General features: G+C 36.9%; 1 protein-coding gene across 1 annotated transcript in view; it reads right to left on the bottom strand.

Moving 5' to 3' along the window:
- Nucleotides 1–18,966, bottom strand: part of LOC112943437 (bifunctional heparan sulfate N-deacetylase/N-sulfotransferase 3) — a 51,406-nt gene that overhangs the window by 13,134 nt on the left and 19,306 nt on the right. The window contains exons 4-9 of the mRNA XM_026034589.1: nt 14,564–14,749; nt 13,065–13,193; nt 4,563–4,745; nt 2,650–2,746; nt 1,667–1,790; nt 298–472 (exon numbers count right to left, since the gene is read on the bottom strand). Of these exons, the coding sequence (XP_025890374.1) occupies nt 298–472; nt 1,667–1,790; nt 2,650–2,746; nt 4,563–4,745; nt 13,065–13,193; nt 14,564–14,749 (894 nt within the window). The remainder of the gene's footprint in view (nt 1–297; nt 473–1,666; nt 1,791–2,649; nt 2,747–4,562; nt 4,746–13,064; nt 13,194–14,563; nt 14,750–18,966) is intronic.

The raw sequence follows: 18,966 nt of genomic DNA, 5'->3' as shown, positions 1-18,966 counted from the left end.
GCATTTTCACATACTTACATTACAGGCAGTTTTGAAAATCTATTTGCAGCTATTTTAACCTTTAAAAGATTTACATAATTACACYGGCAAACCATGGAATTTCCAAAAGATTTCCATAATTAGACCGATCATCCCATGGAAGATCATATATGGCACACTGACAGACCAGTAAAAGTTTATATTGTTGAAATCCTTTGTATACGTGTATACTGAGAGGATGCACAGATAGGATTCAAGGTGAAAACTTGGCATATCTTTATTTGATTTGTGCCTGCCCATGTTCTTCCAAGTGCCTACCTGATACCAGGAGTACGCCCGATCCGATGGATCAATGAGGATGGTGATGATCTTGGCCTTGGGGATGAGGGAAGCAGCTCGTTTAGGAGCTTCCTCTGAATGGAAATAGTTGGCGCTTTTCTCGAAGAGGAAGTCGGTGGTGACATTGGAAGGAGTGGGAAAGAAATCCATATACCTACCAAAGCAACATCATTATCAGACCCACTCAAAAATCAGAGAGGTCAGTTAATATTCTAAATATATTGTGTTCTAAAATAATCATTTGGAATAAGAGATAGCCTAATTCAAATAAAATCACACAGATGTTTACATTATATTTTTGATTATATTTTACTTGCTGTCAGCTTTGACTACATATAAGTAGATATTGATGCTATTTTTGGTAAGTGAAATAAAATGTTACAATATTCACATGTCTTAAAATTAGTGAGTTCTCACTTTTCAGTCAGAACAAATTCTTGTCACAGTCATCCCTAAAAAATGAGTTTTGCCAGCAGGGTCCTTTGCTGATGTGGATTACAGTGCAATAACATAACAAGAAATATTTAGGATGAGAATCACTCTTACTAAAACCAGAAAAGAATTTGTTAATATGTGGAAGATGCAAGAAACAAACAAACAAAACCCCACAGCTTCATCAGGTAAAAATCAATAAATGACAGTATCTTTTTATTCTTCTATGAATGACATTTTTGTGGAAATGTGTTGTATGCCTTTTCTTTTTCACTGTGAACTTTCCTTATCCATCATGAAGTTCCCTTAATTCCCAATAATCCCCTATGTCACATGCAAACTTCTTTACCCATAGGCTTCAGACCACCGTTCATTATTGGTGGGGAAAAGGGGAAATGACAAATGTTGGTCTTTTTGCTTAAGTGCAATTAAACTTTGCACTGATAAGATAAATGCTATTTAAAGCAGGCTCTTCTGAAGATCATGTTTAAGGACTGAATTTTTTTTCCAGGGCTCAGAAATAACAATTACTGTTCTAACTTCAAAGGCGTGTGTAACAAAACACAAGAACATTAGAGAAATGTTTAGAAGAAATATTTAGAAGAATGTTTGGAATGTTTTTTACCTTTAAAGGTAAAAATTCTTAAGAGAATTAAGAAATAAGTATTTTGTTATTCTCTTATTTTCACTTTGGAATATATTAATATATGAATATTTACAAGAAAGTCTTAGACAAGCTAGCGCATTTGTGATATGCTGTAGTGAGACCGTTATTCTCTTGCACCAATTTATCATTTTACGAGGTTACTTTTTATCTCACTACCTCTACACAAACAGTTAACATTACCAACAGTACTGTCATTTTTGTATTGTGCACAGTATATAAACTTATATTTATACTAATAACCCATCTTACCAATCAATCCCCCTGTGGTAGTTATTTCTATTAAAGAACTGTACCTCCTCAAAGGTTTTTGGGCTAGGGGAGTTACTAATGATGGAAGGATGCATGATCAGGAACAAATACAAAGCTGTGGTACCTGCAACAGGATAAAAGCCCAAGATTAAAAAAAAAATTACCCATACACACACTTTTTAGCTCATATCTTCAGATGGACCAAACTTTTCACTTCAATGAAGGTATGCTGTTTTAAGTCACCTAAAATCTGATTCTGTACTTTTAGATCAGACATTTAAAGCACTATAAATATGGATATTTACAAACTGCACATTCCATTAATGGAACATGGAGTGCCAATGCTGAAAATCTTTTTTTTTTTTTCCCCAACACAAAAGTATTGGAAGAATAATTAYTGTTTTTTCAAAGCTGTCACTAAAACTAATTGAAAATCTTGCCCTCAGTAACTATACGTTATTGGTAGAGATGCCACGAAGTGGATATGTGCATCACTTGATGATGGTGAAGGAAATAAATTATGAATTTCTCTGTAAACCCCTGCAATCTTGCAATTCAAACTGTCCATTAGGAACTTGTTGACTCAAACTAAATGCTATGAAATACGTAAACAAGATGGTTTATTTGCTGGACAGAAAAAAACATAAAGTTACGAAACTATACATGACTTGAAAAATAACTTGACAACTCCTTTCTCAGCTCTGACAACATCTTGTCAACCAGGCTGATCTCTTCTTCAATGTGTTGCTCATTCTGAGCTAAGGCAAATTAAAAGCGGCACACTCCAGAAAAATACATTTTCAAAATGTGTAAGGTCTGTTGATTTAACTTACATTAAATTAAATCTGGATGATGTATGAAAATAAAAAGTGCTGCCAGATGATAAGGATCTCTACAGAGTATTCTGAGTAAAGGCTAATTGTCTGCTATAATCACCTGTACTTACATATATCCTATCTTGCTGAAATACAATAAACTCTCACCAGTTTTCTGGGGTCCTACAACCAAGAATTTCGGTAATCGATCACAGGTTTTTTCTTTAGACCAAATATCTCTGTGACGTTTGTCATCACAGGGATTCTGGAAAGGGAAAAAAAAGCAACAACTAACATTTTTATTGGCAATGATATCTATTATCGTTCTAAAGTTCTGRTTATATTCTCTTTGCTCATTTTTCCATGAACACATTCTTGCTAGAAAGTACTATTTTCCCTAACAGTGGAAAACCATGTTATTTATTAAAATATGCTTTCAGTAATTCATAGAGGTATTTGCAGTGTTACAAGATGACAAACTTTACGTAGATTTTTATGAGAACACTTCCAAATAAGTATGTTGTAGAAACGTGGTTTTCATTTTGATCTGCTTCTACATATATAGCCTAACTCCTCAAAAGACACAGGGTCAAGATMATTTCTGTTGAAATATCATTATGTTCACTAACATTATGCCCAAGACAAATTTGATCGAAAATACTTAAGATATTCAAAATCTGACATTTGACCAATTACACAGAAATAAGAAACACTTAATTTGCTAATGACTTCTCCAACTGTAGTTCTTTCTTTTATACTGCTGCTGCAACAGTTTTTACAATGTATATGCTCTTTTTTTATTAATGAAACAGCAAATGAATTACTAATTAAGGACACTGTATCTCTAATTTTCATTTACATATATGTATTCTGAGCTCCCAGTCCAAATCAATAAATYACACTGAATCCAAAAAGATTCATGATTTAGAAGATTTTTCTTTTGCTGCCTTAGATCTGTACTGATTTAAATATTGGTTTTATAAATAGCAGCAAAAAATAGTGTTTTTTGGCAGTACTTAGCTGAGATGAAGAGAACTACCAACCTGCTAGGCCAAGAAAAAAAACAGTGTTTTTTTGTGACTTACAGACAAAAGACACAGCTTTCGGTGTACGCTGGTGAATGTTACTTATAAATTTAAAGTRTTCAGGTCATTCAGGTTAATTCTCATTTTTGAAAAATTCATTCTTCCTAATATGTTATGCAAAATTCTTGACATTTGCCTGACCTGGTTCAATGTTTTATGCAGCAATGACGTGAATTTCAAGTTGTGTACTTTAGTTCAAATTTTCAATCTGATATTCAGAGAGTGGCAAATCAATATCCAAAACATTTGAATGATTATGTTTAAATATGTTTTTACTTTGATTTAATAAAGCTTAAAAGGGAATGATGCTAGTGAAAGGTAATTAACCTATCAGATAAATGCACTAAGCTTTCCTTGGATATTTGGGCCACTGTTCACACTAAATTGATAGTATTTAAACTGAATTCCACTGAAATGACTGAACTGTCACTGGAAGCATGTAAAAGTGATAACATTGCAATGTTCAATAGCTCCTGCACAGGCTTCTCTTTAGGGCCTGTGTTCATCTACTTATAGTTGGCTAGTCAGTTTTAGTATTTGATCTTAGTCCCCTTTTTCCTTTGTTGGATGCCCTCATACTCTTTGGGGAAAAAAAAGTAATTTCATTAATGATAAGTTGCTAAATTATACACAGCCATCGCTAAAAATTCTTCATTCCTGTCAGTTCCATAAGGAGAAGACAAAACAAATAACATGACACATCTTTCCCCATTCATAACAAGTAAAGCCACAAATAAAATAAATGAAAGACTATTTTAAATATGCCTATTAATACCTATTAACTTATCTCTATCTTTATCGTGATTGAAGTGACAGAGAAAAGAAATGCTTTTCTTGAAGCTTCAATAAACTGTTTTACGGAACCAGCTAGTAAATATGACCATTTTTTTCTTTACAAGAAACTGAAGAAAATACTTTAACAAGAAAAAAAACAAAACAAAAAAAMCCAGCAAAACTAACTTTTCCCTTGATCTCTGCATCAGCACCCTTGCATACCTGCCAGAGAGGGTCTTTTTGCTCAGGGAATAGTTCAAAGTACTTGTGAGCCAGCTGAATCGGGGGAAGAGTTTGCAGTTTCAGGTTTGTCCAGGTATGAACAAAGTTGGCCAGGTTCACAAAGGTGTATAATCCCAGGCGGTCGTTCCCGTAGTTAGACAAATGTGTCATGAAGATGCTAATCTTCAAAGAACAAAATATACAAGCATATATTGATTCTTGGTGTCACTAGATGGCAGAATAACCACAGATAAGACAAATCTAATTTGTGTTAGAGCTGCAAGACTTTGATCACATTGGTGTAGATTTAACTACCCATGCTCTTCATTGAATTAAATCCTCCTTCTCAAGGAAGCTCAATGCAATCAATGAAACAAATTGCAGAATAGGTACTATGAGCAGATGGAATACACAGACCTTAAGGATGGAATGCACAGACCTTAAAGACGGTAATTTGGGGACCGATGAAGGGCTGAGAATCGAGATTTCTGTTTTGCTAAATGATAATCAAACACTAGTTGAAAACACAATTGACAATCTTGTAAAGAAGTCATATTTAGTTTTATCAAATACACAACCTTATATGTAATTGTATATGTTTGTCTCCACTACTACTCTATAAAACATCAAAAATATTACAGATGAGTTGAGACTACCTTTCAGGAATATTTGAACAATAAATTTTCCTCTCATGCTGACTCTGTATGAACAAACTCCTAGTAAATGTATGTAAAATTAGCAAAACAAAATATAATCTTGTGCTGCATAGACAAAGAATCATTGCTGACCCAGGGCATAAGTAAGCAGGTCTGATGCCTGGCACCAAACAGATAACATGACAAATAACTTTCCTCTACACTTTGGCTTCAGTGGGTCAATACAGACCCCTACACAGGCTAGGGTAGCCTGGGAACTCCTGCCCCTCATTTTTAGCTGCAAAAGGTCTTTATAGCAGACTTGAGCAATAACTGGAATATGATGCTATATATGGCCATGGTGATGGCCTGCACCAGGGACTCCTACTCAAGCATCTTAGAGCCTGCGGTGCCAACGTGCCTGGCAGCTGCCTGCAGAGAAGTTGTGAGGACAGCTTTGTGCCCATGGAGAGACATATAAGCTGAGCACCCATCTCCCTGCCTACAAGGAGACACTGAGGTGCATCTGCCACGTTGATGGCGGGGGTTGGTGGCAGCTACTTCTCTCCTTTCCCATTGATCTGCAGAGAAGCGTATCTATCAGTTTGTAGAGAAACGCAAATAACGGTGGAAACACCTCTTATCTTTACATTTCCACCCACAGGTGTGCAGTTTCACACCAAAATGAAACTATTACTAAAAGCCAATTTACGATTTTTGATTTTTGTTCTCTCATTCCACATTTTATGTAAATAAGTTAGAGGTAATTGAAATGATTATTTTCCTCAATGCCAGCTAATAATTATCATGCTTTACTCTTAAATATTTGTTCTCTTAAAACCACACATCCAGAGATAAAAAATGAGTTCTTTGCGGGCATCTCCGAAGACTAAATCTAGTCAATTACACTATTTGTTCAATAATCTTCCACCTCTGGTCCATGCCATGTGATATAAATAGAGCTTCATATATATTTTTTATCCCTCTCTCTGAAAGAAAGCAGCTGTGAGCAGKTTTATATTTAGCAAACATTTCACCCTGTGACTTTTGATTAAAAAGAACCTATWTGACTTCTTTAAAGCTCTCTCTCAAAAAATTATTTCAAGCTTTTCTTTGAGCGCATCTTTGCATTTCCTGTATCTCAGTCCAAGAAGAATTACCCTTTTTAGCTTTCCTCCATACCAAATATCATCTTGGTTGCACTTCAGTGCACCCTCTTCACAGAATTTGGCATCTTTCATGAGGAGGCTGAAACGGAATGCAGACAATTTTTAAAATGATGGCTTGGGCCTAAGTCTGGCTCTGGGCAGCAGCACCTTCCTCGCTCCCACCCTTCTTCAGATCAGAGCGGCAACGGTGCTTCCCTGTGCTCTGCTTTCGCACACAGCCTTCTCGGCAGCTCTGCAATCAGCTCCTTTCAGCTGCTTCGCTGCCTCTCTCTAGCCCTTCTTCCCCCAAATGAATGGGCAGAGGGCTATTTCTGTTCTGCTTTCTTTCCCAGTCCTGGATTATATTTGGGATTCTGACTAGCACTGCAGGGATATAGGGGAACAAGGGCAAGCATTCCAAAGAAACAGCTTTTATCTTTGAATGCTGTGCTGTGTATTTCCCTGCTTCACAAACACTTCCCTATTAGAAGCAATAGCTTTTAGGTCAATAAATTACAATAAAAACTGAAATTGAGTTGCTGCTATTAAATCACACATGAAATCAGGAAAAGATGAACGGGCACGATCTAACTTATGTGTCAAAAACAGAGAAAACAAAACATACTTGACAAACAATTTACATTAAAAAATGCAGCAAATTACTCAGCTTCTAGTGACTGATACTATTGTGTCAGGGCCAGCACTTTAATAAACACTGATCACTTTTTGATTTTGTTTTAGTTGATAAAGTAGTAATAATAATTGGGAAAAAGTAACAATAAACACTGTCAGGGTCTAACTGTAAGCTATTAACACAMGAGGTCAGCCAGCAGAGAGAGGACTACTTTTTCAGGGTTCTTCTGGAGCCTCTTTGGAAAGCATCAAGAAGGTCAAGGAGAGCTGAGACTTGCTCTCAAGGAGATGTATCTCCGATCAAGGAGATGCTGACCTTGTAAAACAGATCTATTGCTATTATGGCATTTTGAAGCCAGGACTACAGTAGCTAATAATGAAAAAGTTGGTAATAAATTCTTTAAGTATAATAAAAATAATTATATACAAATAAACTCAATTTCTTATGGACTAGGCACAGTTCATTTCACTACTGTATACTAATACATACAAATCCACTCAAATTAGCACACTTTTTTGTATTATTAAACCAATAATGATGCTACTTTATCATGGACAGAGTGTCACCATCAAATCCGTGCAATTGCAAGGCAGCACTGAGGCCTTCCAGCACAAAGGAGCTGAGCATAGCACTACAACGTAAGACTGTGACCGACAACTAATTAGGTGATTTCCAGTAGCCATTAGGAGCAGAGGCATTATAAATTTACTATATTGCTGCTATTTTAGCTAGTGAACAAATGTTTACAGATCACAAGAGTATGTCTCACTCTCAGACCACCTCTATTCCCATTAGCTGGGCAGTCTGTACACTGTTTGCAATTCTGATCTCCATATYATTCAGAAGAGTTTTGTTTCAAGTATTCAGAGATTCCATAGCAGCTGCTTTTGCTCTGTTAGACTGACAAAGCGGCAGAATAATGGACTGGGCTGCAGCCTTGGCTTGTCTGTATGTTTTTAACAGGTTGAGAGATACTCCTTTTAGACTTGTGTGCTGCTAGGGTCTGATGCTCAGCTTCACAACACACAGGTTCCAACCTGCACCTCACCTTTCAGTTTTGTTAGGCTGCACTGCTAGTTTCATAGCTGCCATGGACTTGTCCACTTGTAAAGACAGCAAGGCAACTAGCTACATTTGATTTATGTAGCACTCTCTCCACTACAGATATACTCGAGACAAGGAAAATTTTTTTAAAAAACAAACAAAATTACATATTTGGTGTGGTGTGGAATTATTAACCTGACAATCAGGAAACTAGAGTTGATCTTCAGCCTTTGCACACACTTTTCTTGGGACTCTTCACAAACTGCCTACCACTCTTGTGACTCCATTTCCTAGTCAGTAATGGTGAATTTAAAACTTATTTACAGGCTTGTCCAAGACAAATYCTCAGCTGAAAAGCCCTTAAAAAAAAGGGTGGCAAAGTTTTCTTACTACYTGTAACTGTACTTATTGTACTTGTGTTCTAAGGAACCATCTCTACGCAGCTAATTCAGGCTGTTCCTCAGCCTTTCTTTGCTGCCTGCTTTTTATTTTTTTCTAGATTTTGTCTATTGCATCCACAGAATACTGGACTCCATCTGCTTTTTTATAGGGAGGCTTTGAAGAACAGCTAGAAATGCAAGGAATACTTGCCTTCTGCAGTCACCCAAAAGGCCAGGCAAAACTGTTTTGTTCTTCCCCCCACTTCAAGAAGATTMCCCAACTACTGCTGTGGTTCACACGAATTCCTAAAATGGGTATGAAGGGAAGGAGAAGGGATGTAATTTGCCTTTCTCACTCACCCTGGAGTGGGTGAAGCCTGTCAAACGGAGCAGTTTTCCTGAGACCTCAGGCTGTGCTCCCTCAGGAGCTACTGCAGCATGGCTGCAAGGAACCCAGCACATCAGTATTCTTTTCAACACCTTTGTTATCTTTGAGGTCTTTCATCACCAGAGAGACATCTCATCACTAAATATGACAGACAGAAATGGAAAAATTGAGCCTGAATGCCTTTGGTTTTGTATTTTTCTCTGCAGTTCCAAAGTCTGACTGCTCATCTTGTTCCAGGAACCATGTTGAGATACGGCAGGTTCTGCTGATACTCATATAAATTCTCTCATTTTTAGTACTAAAGGAGATAATTTCTCCCTTGCTGCAAGTCAATTATCTTAATAACAGTTCTACTTACTGTAACTTGGGAGAGTTGAAAATTAGAGGAAAATAATAATTAGAACAATGCATATAAAGATTGCAATTATTTTCAGATCGATCAGAAACAAAGCTCAAACTGTTAACAGTCTTCCCTCTTGATTAGGCCTGCTGTAACCATATGGAGAACACACAGCTGGCTACACATTAGTCACATTGTTGGGCTGTCAACCATCTCAAGGCTTTCCCGACCTCCTCTCCACAGGGCATTTTCCCTTTCTTTAGATCTACAGACCCACTGGAGCTTGTAAGGAAGTGCATTTAAGTGCGCATAATACTATTATTGTGTTTTGTTCTGTTTATTTTTCTTGGAGGTAGAAAAGGTATAGAACATTTTCATGAACTTTTCTTTTTTGGCTTTATACATTCGCCTAGAAGTGGATTACGAACACCTTCAGCAAAGCTGAACTGAGACAGCCCAACCTTTATTGATTGGTGTCAGTGAAAAAAATAAAGTATAAATTTTTGGYCCCCGTGAAATTTGCATTTTTCTATTAAGAATAAGAGGGTTTACTAGATTACTTGGATATTGGAGAATCTATCTGAATCTATTTTGTGTATAAGGATTGTTTAAACAAAACTTCATAGATTAACAAATTGGGGAGAGCTCTACTAATAAAATCTAAAGAGTTGGTATAAAGCAGGTAGGATTGACTCCACTTAATATTGTTGCTCTGCTTCATAAATATGATGTTTTTTGGTTGAAACTTTGCATTTAAAAAAAATAGTGAGTTTTTCCATACARAAAGAAATACTGAATATAACTAGGAATACAGCAAGTCTGTTTTGAATTTGGCCTGTTCTTCTAGGGTAGCATGACGTCTACAGAAACAGATGGCATCAAGTGTTTGAGAGACGAGCACAGGAAACTCTGCAGCTGGGAGATGTGTGAAAAATAATCCTCTATGAAAGCCTCCCTTCTTCTTAAGGGTTACAAAGAGTATGCGAGTCTATATGAAATCCATGTTTTATCAACTGCTACAGATATGAATATTCAACCAAGTTTATATCTCTAGTTCAAATCTTGATGAATGCTTGATCTCAACTATCTGGGAGTAAGATCCTGATACTATTTAAATTTTTAAGCTTCATTTATTGGCTGTCCTCTGTTCTTCCTTTTCAAGACAGATAACAGAAGTTCCTCTTCTACATTCTTCATACAGTTTCATGGTTGTTTCTGATTTTCCTCTCCTTTCAAAGCTTGATCATTCTGATTTCTCTTCAGAAGAGACTTTTTCTTATTCCTTCAAGGTTACTTATAGCTCATACTACATAGTTCAGAGTCAGCTTCCTGGCTGACTCGTTAGTCAAATGCTTCCAGTTTGAATATAAGTTTGATTCTGCACAATGTTCTACAGAACAGATTGTACCATGGATGTACACAACTTCATTGTGCACTGCTCCACGTTATTATCCACTCCATTCATTTCACAGTGCATTAATGCATTGAAGGACAAAGACCACACACATTCATATTTCATATTCATAAATTCACACTATGTCACTACMGGGCAACATGAAAGCAGTGCGAAAATCCTGCTGACCATACTGTGCAMAGAGTGCAGATCCTCAAGTTTGGGTTATTGATGTGTATCCAAACATCCAAACACAGAAAGCCACAGATACAAACACTTCTCTCTCATTCCTGGGACAGACCACGCTGTCTGTCATACTGTTAACGARTTAAGCCAAGGAGCCATTCCTGTGTCTGTGTGGTTTGCTGGCCTCAGGCTGAACAGGGGGTGTTCAACACATTTGCCTCTTGCTSTGCAGCCTCCACCAGCCTCACGGGACAGCAGAGCGATCCCTCACTTTTCTGAGCCCTTGTGAATTGCAACTGTTCAGCTGACAATAGTGGCTCTAACACCTCGTCTTGARTAGCTGGGAGCACACACACATCATGACAGAAAGTGCTGAAATACGCAGGACTTTTCTAAGCAGACTCTTATTCCAGTCGCGGTTGATATTTTTCTTGGAATGATGAAATTTGTATRGGCTTTTTGTTTATGTATTATCTTAAAGTGTATAGCTACTCACCAAGACATTAGTCACAGTCGCCACGTGCATGTTAATGAGTTAATGAGTTCTGCAGCTCATGTTTCTCTTTTGGCTTTGCTTTAGATTTCCTTGGCTCAATCTGTGCAAGTCACGGAGCCCCCCTGCAACTTAATTATCCAACCTATACTGTACTAATATTGCAGGCCTTTTGTAAAGTTTGATTAGTTTTCTTTTTGTGTCCAGGTGGAAGTTTATGATATGGTACAATCTTGCCTACRGGCCACTAAAATCAGCAAGATCTTTAACACAAAATATTATTTAAAAAATAGATACCATGTTGTATTACTGTTTAGGCTCCTTTTTTTCCAGGTTGGTAGCATTTCAGCTTTCCAAATGTTCTATGAACACATTGGGCACAGCTGCCAAGATCATTTTACAGACACTATCATATCACAATTTAACCACCAGTGTGGGTATATAAATGCATTCCAAATAAATACAGAGATATACAAACCACAAGATTAGCCACTCCAGCACACTACCTCTTATTTCCCATATAAAATACAACTAGCTGAGATCGTTCACAGAGCAGCATTTCCTGTGCAGYGTGATGCTTTTCTTACCTGCAGGACCTCTGACTACAGGATGCCCTGAGAAAGCAGCAATAATGCTGGTTCTCATGTCAAAAGCTCACAGATTCACACGCGGTTCTTTGTTTTTCTGTGGTTTATTCCACAGCTTGTGGTTGATCTGACAGCTACGGGAAGCAGAGCTCCTCTAGCAAAGAGCTATCGTTACGCAAGCAGGCCACAGAGAAAAGTTGGGCTGTTGATTTCCGTGTGGGATACTCAGCACCTACAGCCTGACTCTCACAACTTACAGACCAGAAACTACATTCACTTACGGCTACTGATGCAGGCTTAACCAATACATGTAAGAAAGACCTCTGTTAAGATTTAGATTTGATTTGCATCCACATTTTCCATTTTTGGGAACTAAATATTTCTCTTTTTAAAGAATATTATTTAACTGATACTGTAATGAATTCTGGGTAATATTAGAGAGTCCCTCATAAGCRAAAATGTTTCCTCCGAAAGGCAGCAAATATCAAATAATTTTTTCCAAATTACAGCAATTTATTTGGATATCATATCTCTCAGAACTATACAATTGTACAGTCTTAATTGTAATGCATAAATCCAAGATCATGTAATAATATACCGAAAGACATTCCTCATATTGAATGATGTTGGTTAGGCAGGCATGCTGAAGCTTCTGTTACTTTAAGCAATAATCACGATTTTCTTTGCTTATCTTGTTTTCCTTCCATTCTTTTCACTGTTTTAATTTGAAAGGCTTATGCCTACAGCAACCATATTTAGTCTTGCTGTTTTACTCTTCTCACGAGATAGTAAAGTAGTTTTTGGCTAAGTTGTGGCTGTGTTTCCAGTAATGAATAAATTTTATGTCCTACCTCAAAATATTGCTATAACATATCTTCCCCCCAGCCTAATCTGTTGAACTGTAAACTGTCAGCTAGGATTCATACATTGTCAAAGCATTAGCATTGTACCAACACCCTCTAGCTRAAGAGTTCTTCAGATCTCACTTCTGTTAATGGACCTTGACAGACATGATATGTACCACCAAAGTTAGGACCAAAACTATTGCTGTCTACTGTGCTGAGGAAACAAAGTTTTTATTTCCTGAACTTGCTAAGTCTTGTCTGGGGGAACAACAACAACAACAAAAACCCACAGCAGCTGCTATCTTAAATACATTAACTGAAAAAACAGAAAAGCTCCTTCTGTGACTGATCAGTACTGGAAGTCCTAACTGCATTGCCTTGAAGCATTCAGTAAATCACTCTGTTTCAAGATTACAATGTAGTACTTACTGGATTGAGAACTACTGTGAAGAACAATTCTCCTCCTTGGATACTTTTGTCTAGCTCCTTTGGGCCTCCAGGATATTCCTTATAGAAAATTGTGTGGGTGAATAAGCCACAAGTTTGCCTTGGAAGGACCTGAGGTTTAAAAATGGAGGGAGGAGTGTTGAAAAGAAAATTGCATAACAAAAAATGTCCATATGTACAATGAGGTAACAAATTCCATTTGTAAATAACACATAAACGGGYGTATTCCTTTATTGCTGTGTAGAATAGCCATAACAACTCCATTGAAAGTTAATAAGGGCCTAGAAAAATTAATATATCAATAGATCAATAAACAGTGCTTACTGAAAGAAACATTTTTGGTTTTTATCAGCAATGAAATCATAATGTCCAAAAATTCACATTTTGTTTGAAATTGGAAATCCTAATACCATCTTTTGCAATTTGCTCATCAAAACTTTCTGAATTTTTAAAGAATTGGAAAAGTGACCTGAAATATCATTGGTATATTTGCATTAATTTATTCCACTTTTTATTTAAAAGATGTCTTTAACRTAATTTAACCTCAAATTAGAAAGTCTTTATTTTGGTTTTCCATCACCTTCCAATAAAAACTCTTTGTTGAAAAGGGATGATTTTTGCTAGTGCTGCTCACATCACAGGAGACACTGGATTGTTCTCATTCAGCTCTGCTAGTTTTGTTGTATGGCTGCCACAGAAAGCAGCACTTTCTAAAACATGTATTTTTATATATTTGCTAAGAACAAGTCTTCTGAATGAGAATAAACGCAATTAGGCTTTGCATTAGGGCTCCAAAATATTTTCTATTGACTTAATAAAATAATTCACTGGAGAGGGAGCACTTCAATTATGCCTGTACTTTTCAAGTTGCGGGCCTAGTCACCTTTATAAATGTTGAAGCATAACTTCAAAAGGGGGAATTTTCTCAAACATTTCCATCCCAAATGTCCCATTCAGACGTTTCTAATAACTCGCATATTTTAAATCATGCAAAACCCTTACCTGAAAGAGACCGTTTTTATCGTTTTTTTTTTTTTTTTTCTTTTGGTTATATATTTCAATATCTTTTAGAGTTGTAAAGGATACCATGGCCTGAGATTGTGAGTGTGTGTGTATACACACTTATGGATTATCTTTATGTACAGGGTACAGATCCTCAGATGGCAAAACTCCTTTAAAGAAGTTAATGGTGCTATGCAAATTTAAAAGCAACTCTGTTAAAAGATGAAAGTTGACTTTTTCCTTCTGAACCAGTACTAAGAACAGCCAGTTAGCTGGTAACAATTGGGTGCCTGGAGACTACCAGTAACATCAGCAGTAACATCAACAACAGAATGATTTTAAAGAACAAAATGATGACACACAGTAATACATGCTTCTCACAATGTGAACTTTTAAGATATTGTGGTTTTGCGCTTAAAAATATATCATTCATAAAATGTTAGAGCAGGTGTAATACAAACATCCTAAAGAGAACTCACCATGATATTTTTGTGGATGAAGCCCCGTCTGTACCTTGCTGGCTTCAGATGTGGGTATTCTTCTGTGCTGGTAACCCGGATGTTCCACACCTTCTTCCAGGCATCATAAAGCTGAACATGTACTGGATAGACTCCAGAGTGGTGTGGAGCCACTGCATAGCCCATGTCAGTTGGAATACCATGCTCCTAAAACATTAGCAGAAGAAAATTGTTTTAGAAAATGTTTAGAAGAAATGTTTTAGAAAATTTAAAAAGCTTGATGTTTCAGCATCTCAGGAGACATGAAGAACAATATTTAAATGCAGAAACTTGTTTAATAAATATTTTTATGAGTACATAGGGAGGAGAGATATCAATATTTTAGCTGGTTTCTTCAATCAATACTTAAGGAAAGTTGCACCCTTTCAGGATCCTGAGAGGAATTTGTTCACAGACTAAGAATTTATAGAGAAAGTTGTTGGCATTTATTCAGCACAAAGACTGGCATTTGGCAGCTGGAGGCACAAAATGTAATTTCCTCTACATGTGTCAACATAAGTACTTGGGTTCTTATTTGAAAATCACTGCATTTCCCCTCAAGTCCAGTAGCTGCATAAAAACATGTTCAAAAAGCAGTTTAACCATTTAACAGAATCATTTAAAAACAGAAAAAGTAACCACTTGGAAAATTCTGAGGATAACGTGCAGATGTTCTAGACTAATCCTTTCTATAAAACATTTTGTACTTATTTTTGCAGACCTCTATCAACCATCCTATTTACATATTGACCCTGCTGATAGTACTTTCTCTTGACATTCAGTATGTTTCCTTTCCAGCTCCTATTTTCTGAAGTCCTTTTATGAATTTTGACACCTTTTCTCCTTCCTGCCAGGTTACTTCTCAAAAAAACAGTATACTGCAAATCTTTCTGTGACGGTCTGATTAGCAAAATAAACTCTTTGTCTGTAAGACGTTATGTAAAGAATCCTTTCATCGCGTTGAGATGATTTAGACAAATTGCCTTTGCATAACCTTTGAACACTGTTTAAGAGTTCTTCATCTTGTTTGCATTTGTATAGTCATCTTCATCAGATTTGCTAATTATATTTCATGTGTGAAAATGAGAGGCGGCTGATACACCGAGTCCTTTCCTTCGAACAAGCTTCTCAGCAAAGAACATCAAAAACCAAGTAAGTCCTATCTCAAAGAACACATCCGGGCATGACATCCGTTAAATTCTCTTTCTTCATATTTTCTAGAAGGGGATTGGACTGCTACAGGAATTCAACCTACTGGACTTCATTAGGGTGATCAAGAGAGAAATGGCAGGGATAATAGGATAGGATACCACTTTGAAAAGCGGTATATTTCTCAGATCTTACATAAGAGGTTTATCATAAAGGGAGCGGAGGGAAGAATGAAAGAAATCTTTCTGACCAGGAGGAAAAACTGAGGAAGTTGGCTCTGCAGGAGGTGCTAAAGATGCACTGCGAGGACGCTGAACTGAACCCACACACCAGTCAGAGTGATGAAGAAAACCCACACTGCCACTCAGTGATTTATTCATTAATAAATTGACGGTAGGAGAGTTTCTGGAAGTAAAATGCTCACTTGCTTTCTGTAATATTGTGCTCTGGCTTGTATGCTGACATTGGTACGGAGATCTGTGGAGCTCCCTTGCCAGGAGGGGCCCTGCACTCTCATCCACTCAGGCCACTATTAGCTCTGTTACAGTAACTGGTTAGGGCTGCCGCTAGGTCCTGCTAGATTCGAACTTTCATATGATAATCAAAGGGTTGCTAATATTCTCAGTCCTCTAATTCTCAAGAAACAAAACCATAATTATACTCTTTGGAGAATTCACATGGGAGCAATACGGACTTATCGCTTCTCTCTGTCTAAAGGTTTAAGCCCCTTAGCATAAGACATCCAGTTTGCTTTTTGATGCTAAAGCTCCCTAATACCCTGTAYTTTTTCTATCTACGCAAAAATGATGTGCTAGCAGCTCATTGCATGAAAGTCCATATTACAGCAATAAATAAGACATACATAATGAATGTGACCTGCATAACAAACTGCTATCGCCTTAACCAGCTACAAGCAGATACAATAATTTAAGCACTCAAATGCTCTACACAAAAGCATGACATGTTTTAAATCATGGGCACTGCATCAATGCGTTTGCAGTCATGTCGTATCCCAACCTCTACAAACCTCAAATAGAGCCAATCATATTTTAAAAGCAACAAATGCAAGAAGCCAGCAGTGCTGTTTTGCTATCAAAACCTGAATAGCTCCAACTCCTTCCTTCCCAGGTACTGAAAGGATTTTTTTTTCCCAATCACTTAATAATGTAATAGTGGGCCATAGTTTGCTCTCTAAAATAGACTGATTCTGTTAAATTTTGCTGCAGATTTCATTCCAGAAATCCTGTTTTTTAAAAGAAAATGTCTTCAACTTAAAGTTAGCTACTACATCTTCCTCACTGCAGTGACACATTCGCCTTGTGCCACAAGAACCATTAGGTGCCCAGAGGGTCAAAATTGCCTATTTTTGCATCCATACATAGGCAAGTACCACATAAGCACTGATGAAGACACAACAATGGATCCCTGATTTATGTCATTTGTGAAATGCTTAAATAATCAAGGTTCAACATTAGACATATCTTTTATAAATACCCTGACAGCTTTACTAACAATTCAAAACAAAGAAAGCCTACAAAGAGCAGCACTTGCTTCTGCGCAGGAAGAACATAAGGAATAGGATGTCATAGCTGTGAACTGTGCAATGAAACAAAGTCCCCCCCRCCATTTAGGGGCTACTCTGAACCTGGTGCAATGGGATGTGTAACGGCCAGCCATGGTTTAATCTTATTTAAATTTTTTTAAAGAAATTTACAACATGAGTGAAATTATTTTTTTCCTTGGCAATTTATGATATCCTTGGACCATATAATGGGGCATAAGATTTTATCACCCTGTGGTTGGTGTAGCTTTTGGAGTTCTCACAACACGTTACAAGGTTATAAGACCCATATACTCCATCATTCATGATGGCATATCTGCAGAGTCGGTAACCTGCTCGCTTGCAGCTGGGAGTGCAGTACGTGCAAGGTGCCAGAGTTGAAACGTATAAAATCTGGCCCGTTGGTTTTAGTGCACGCGGAGATAAAGAATGGATGTGCCATCAGTTACCCAGCTTTACACTATTTAATTCTGTTACACATATTTCAGTTCCTCTTCCTTTTATCTTAATCATTCCTACTTCACTTGAGCCTGCATAAGCATCAAAAAGAATAATCTTTACAGAACATGTAAGAAGTCCCATATAATCTTTTTCACTCAATTCTAAACAAGTGTCTTAATTTTATGTTTTTTTCTCTAAGTTTTAGCAAAATCAGTATGAAAAGTACGATGTAATTAAATCCTTTTTTCTAATTACTAGCCTATCATCTTCCATGTAGTAGTCTCTCTTCGTAGTCTAACTCTCTATTCAAGCATTTCACAGACATTGTACATATTTAGTTTGATAATACATCTAAAACTTCAGCCTCCTGTAGAAAAAACAGGATATTTATCTTTCTTATTACTCTAAATACTTCAAGCAAATGAAATAAAATGAAAAGCATGATTTTATACATAGCTTCAGACATTAAAAAATGTTTAGTATAACATATCTTAGAAAGACAGAGAAATATAAGGCGTCTTAGAGAGAATTTAGAGCAGTGAAGAAAACAGGAATTAACTTACCCAAAAAGAGTTTGAATATAAGCTATTCTAATAACATTTTAATGATTATTCAAGTGTAGACTGATTTCAGGGAATGTCTTAGGTCTTTTTTTATCACATGAGAATTCTAAGAACTAATCTGATTTTCAGTGAAACTTGCGACAATGTCCAGAATCACTGAACAGGAGGAAGCTTGAACATGGGATTTTAAATTTTAATGGTTCTAACTTTGACTGAACTGTCTTCTTTCATGGAAAAAGAAAGTCGAGCTGGCCTGTATTCAGTACAATTATGGTTTACAAGACACTCGGCAAATTCTTTGGTAAGGAAAATTCTTATACCTTATTCAAAGCACTGTTCCCAAAAAATGTATTTATTCTATATTCTAGGTCTATACTTTCCTCTCACACTCGCTGAGACATGATCAGAAGCAGCAATGCACAGATTTTGGCCAAATCTCTCACTGATAAAAACTCAGAATACATACTTTAATCATAAAAAGTTTCCACCCAAGTTTGCTCATTTAAGAGACAGTTGAGAATGATTTATAATGGCAAACTCTGGGGCTTTGTACCACGCTCTGCTCTATCTGCCAGATCCCCGTGGGTGGTTTACACAGCTCCGGCRCTACCGCATTTGAAACCCAGCAGGATGTTTCCAAGCTTTAGCCATTCTGCCCTGCTTCTCTAACA

The sequence above is a fragment of the Nothoprocta perdicaria genome, unplaced genomic scaffold (assembly GCF_003342845.1).
Source record: "Nothoprocta perdicaria isolate Ctin4 unplaced genomic scaffold, notPer1 scaffold_149, whole genome shotgun sequence".
Classification (NCBI taxonomy): Eukaryota; Metazoa; Chordata; class Aves; order Tinamiformes; family Tinamidae; genus Nothoprocta; species Nothoprocta perdicaria.
This window is presented reverse-complemented; position numbering and strand designations above follow the sequence as displayed.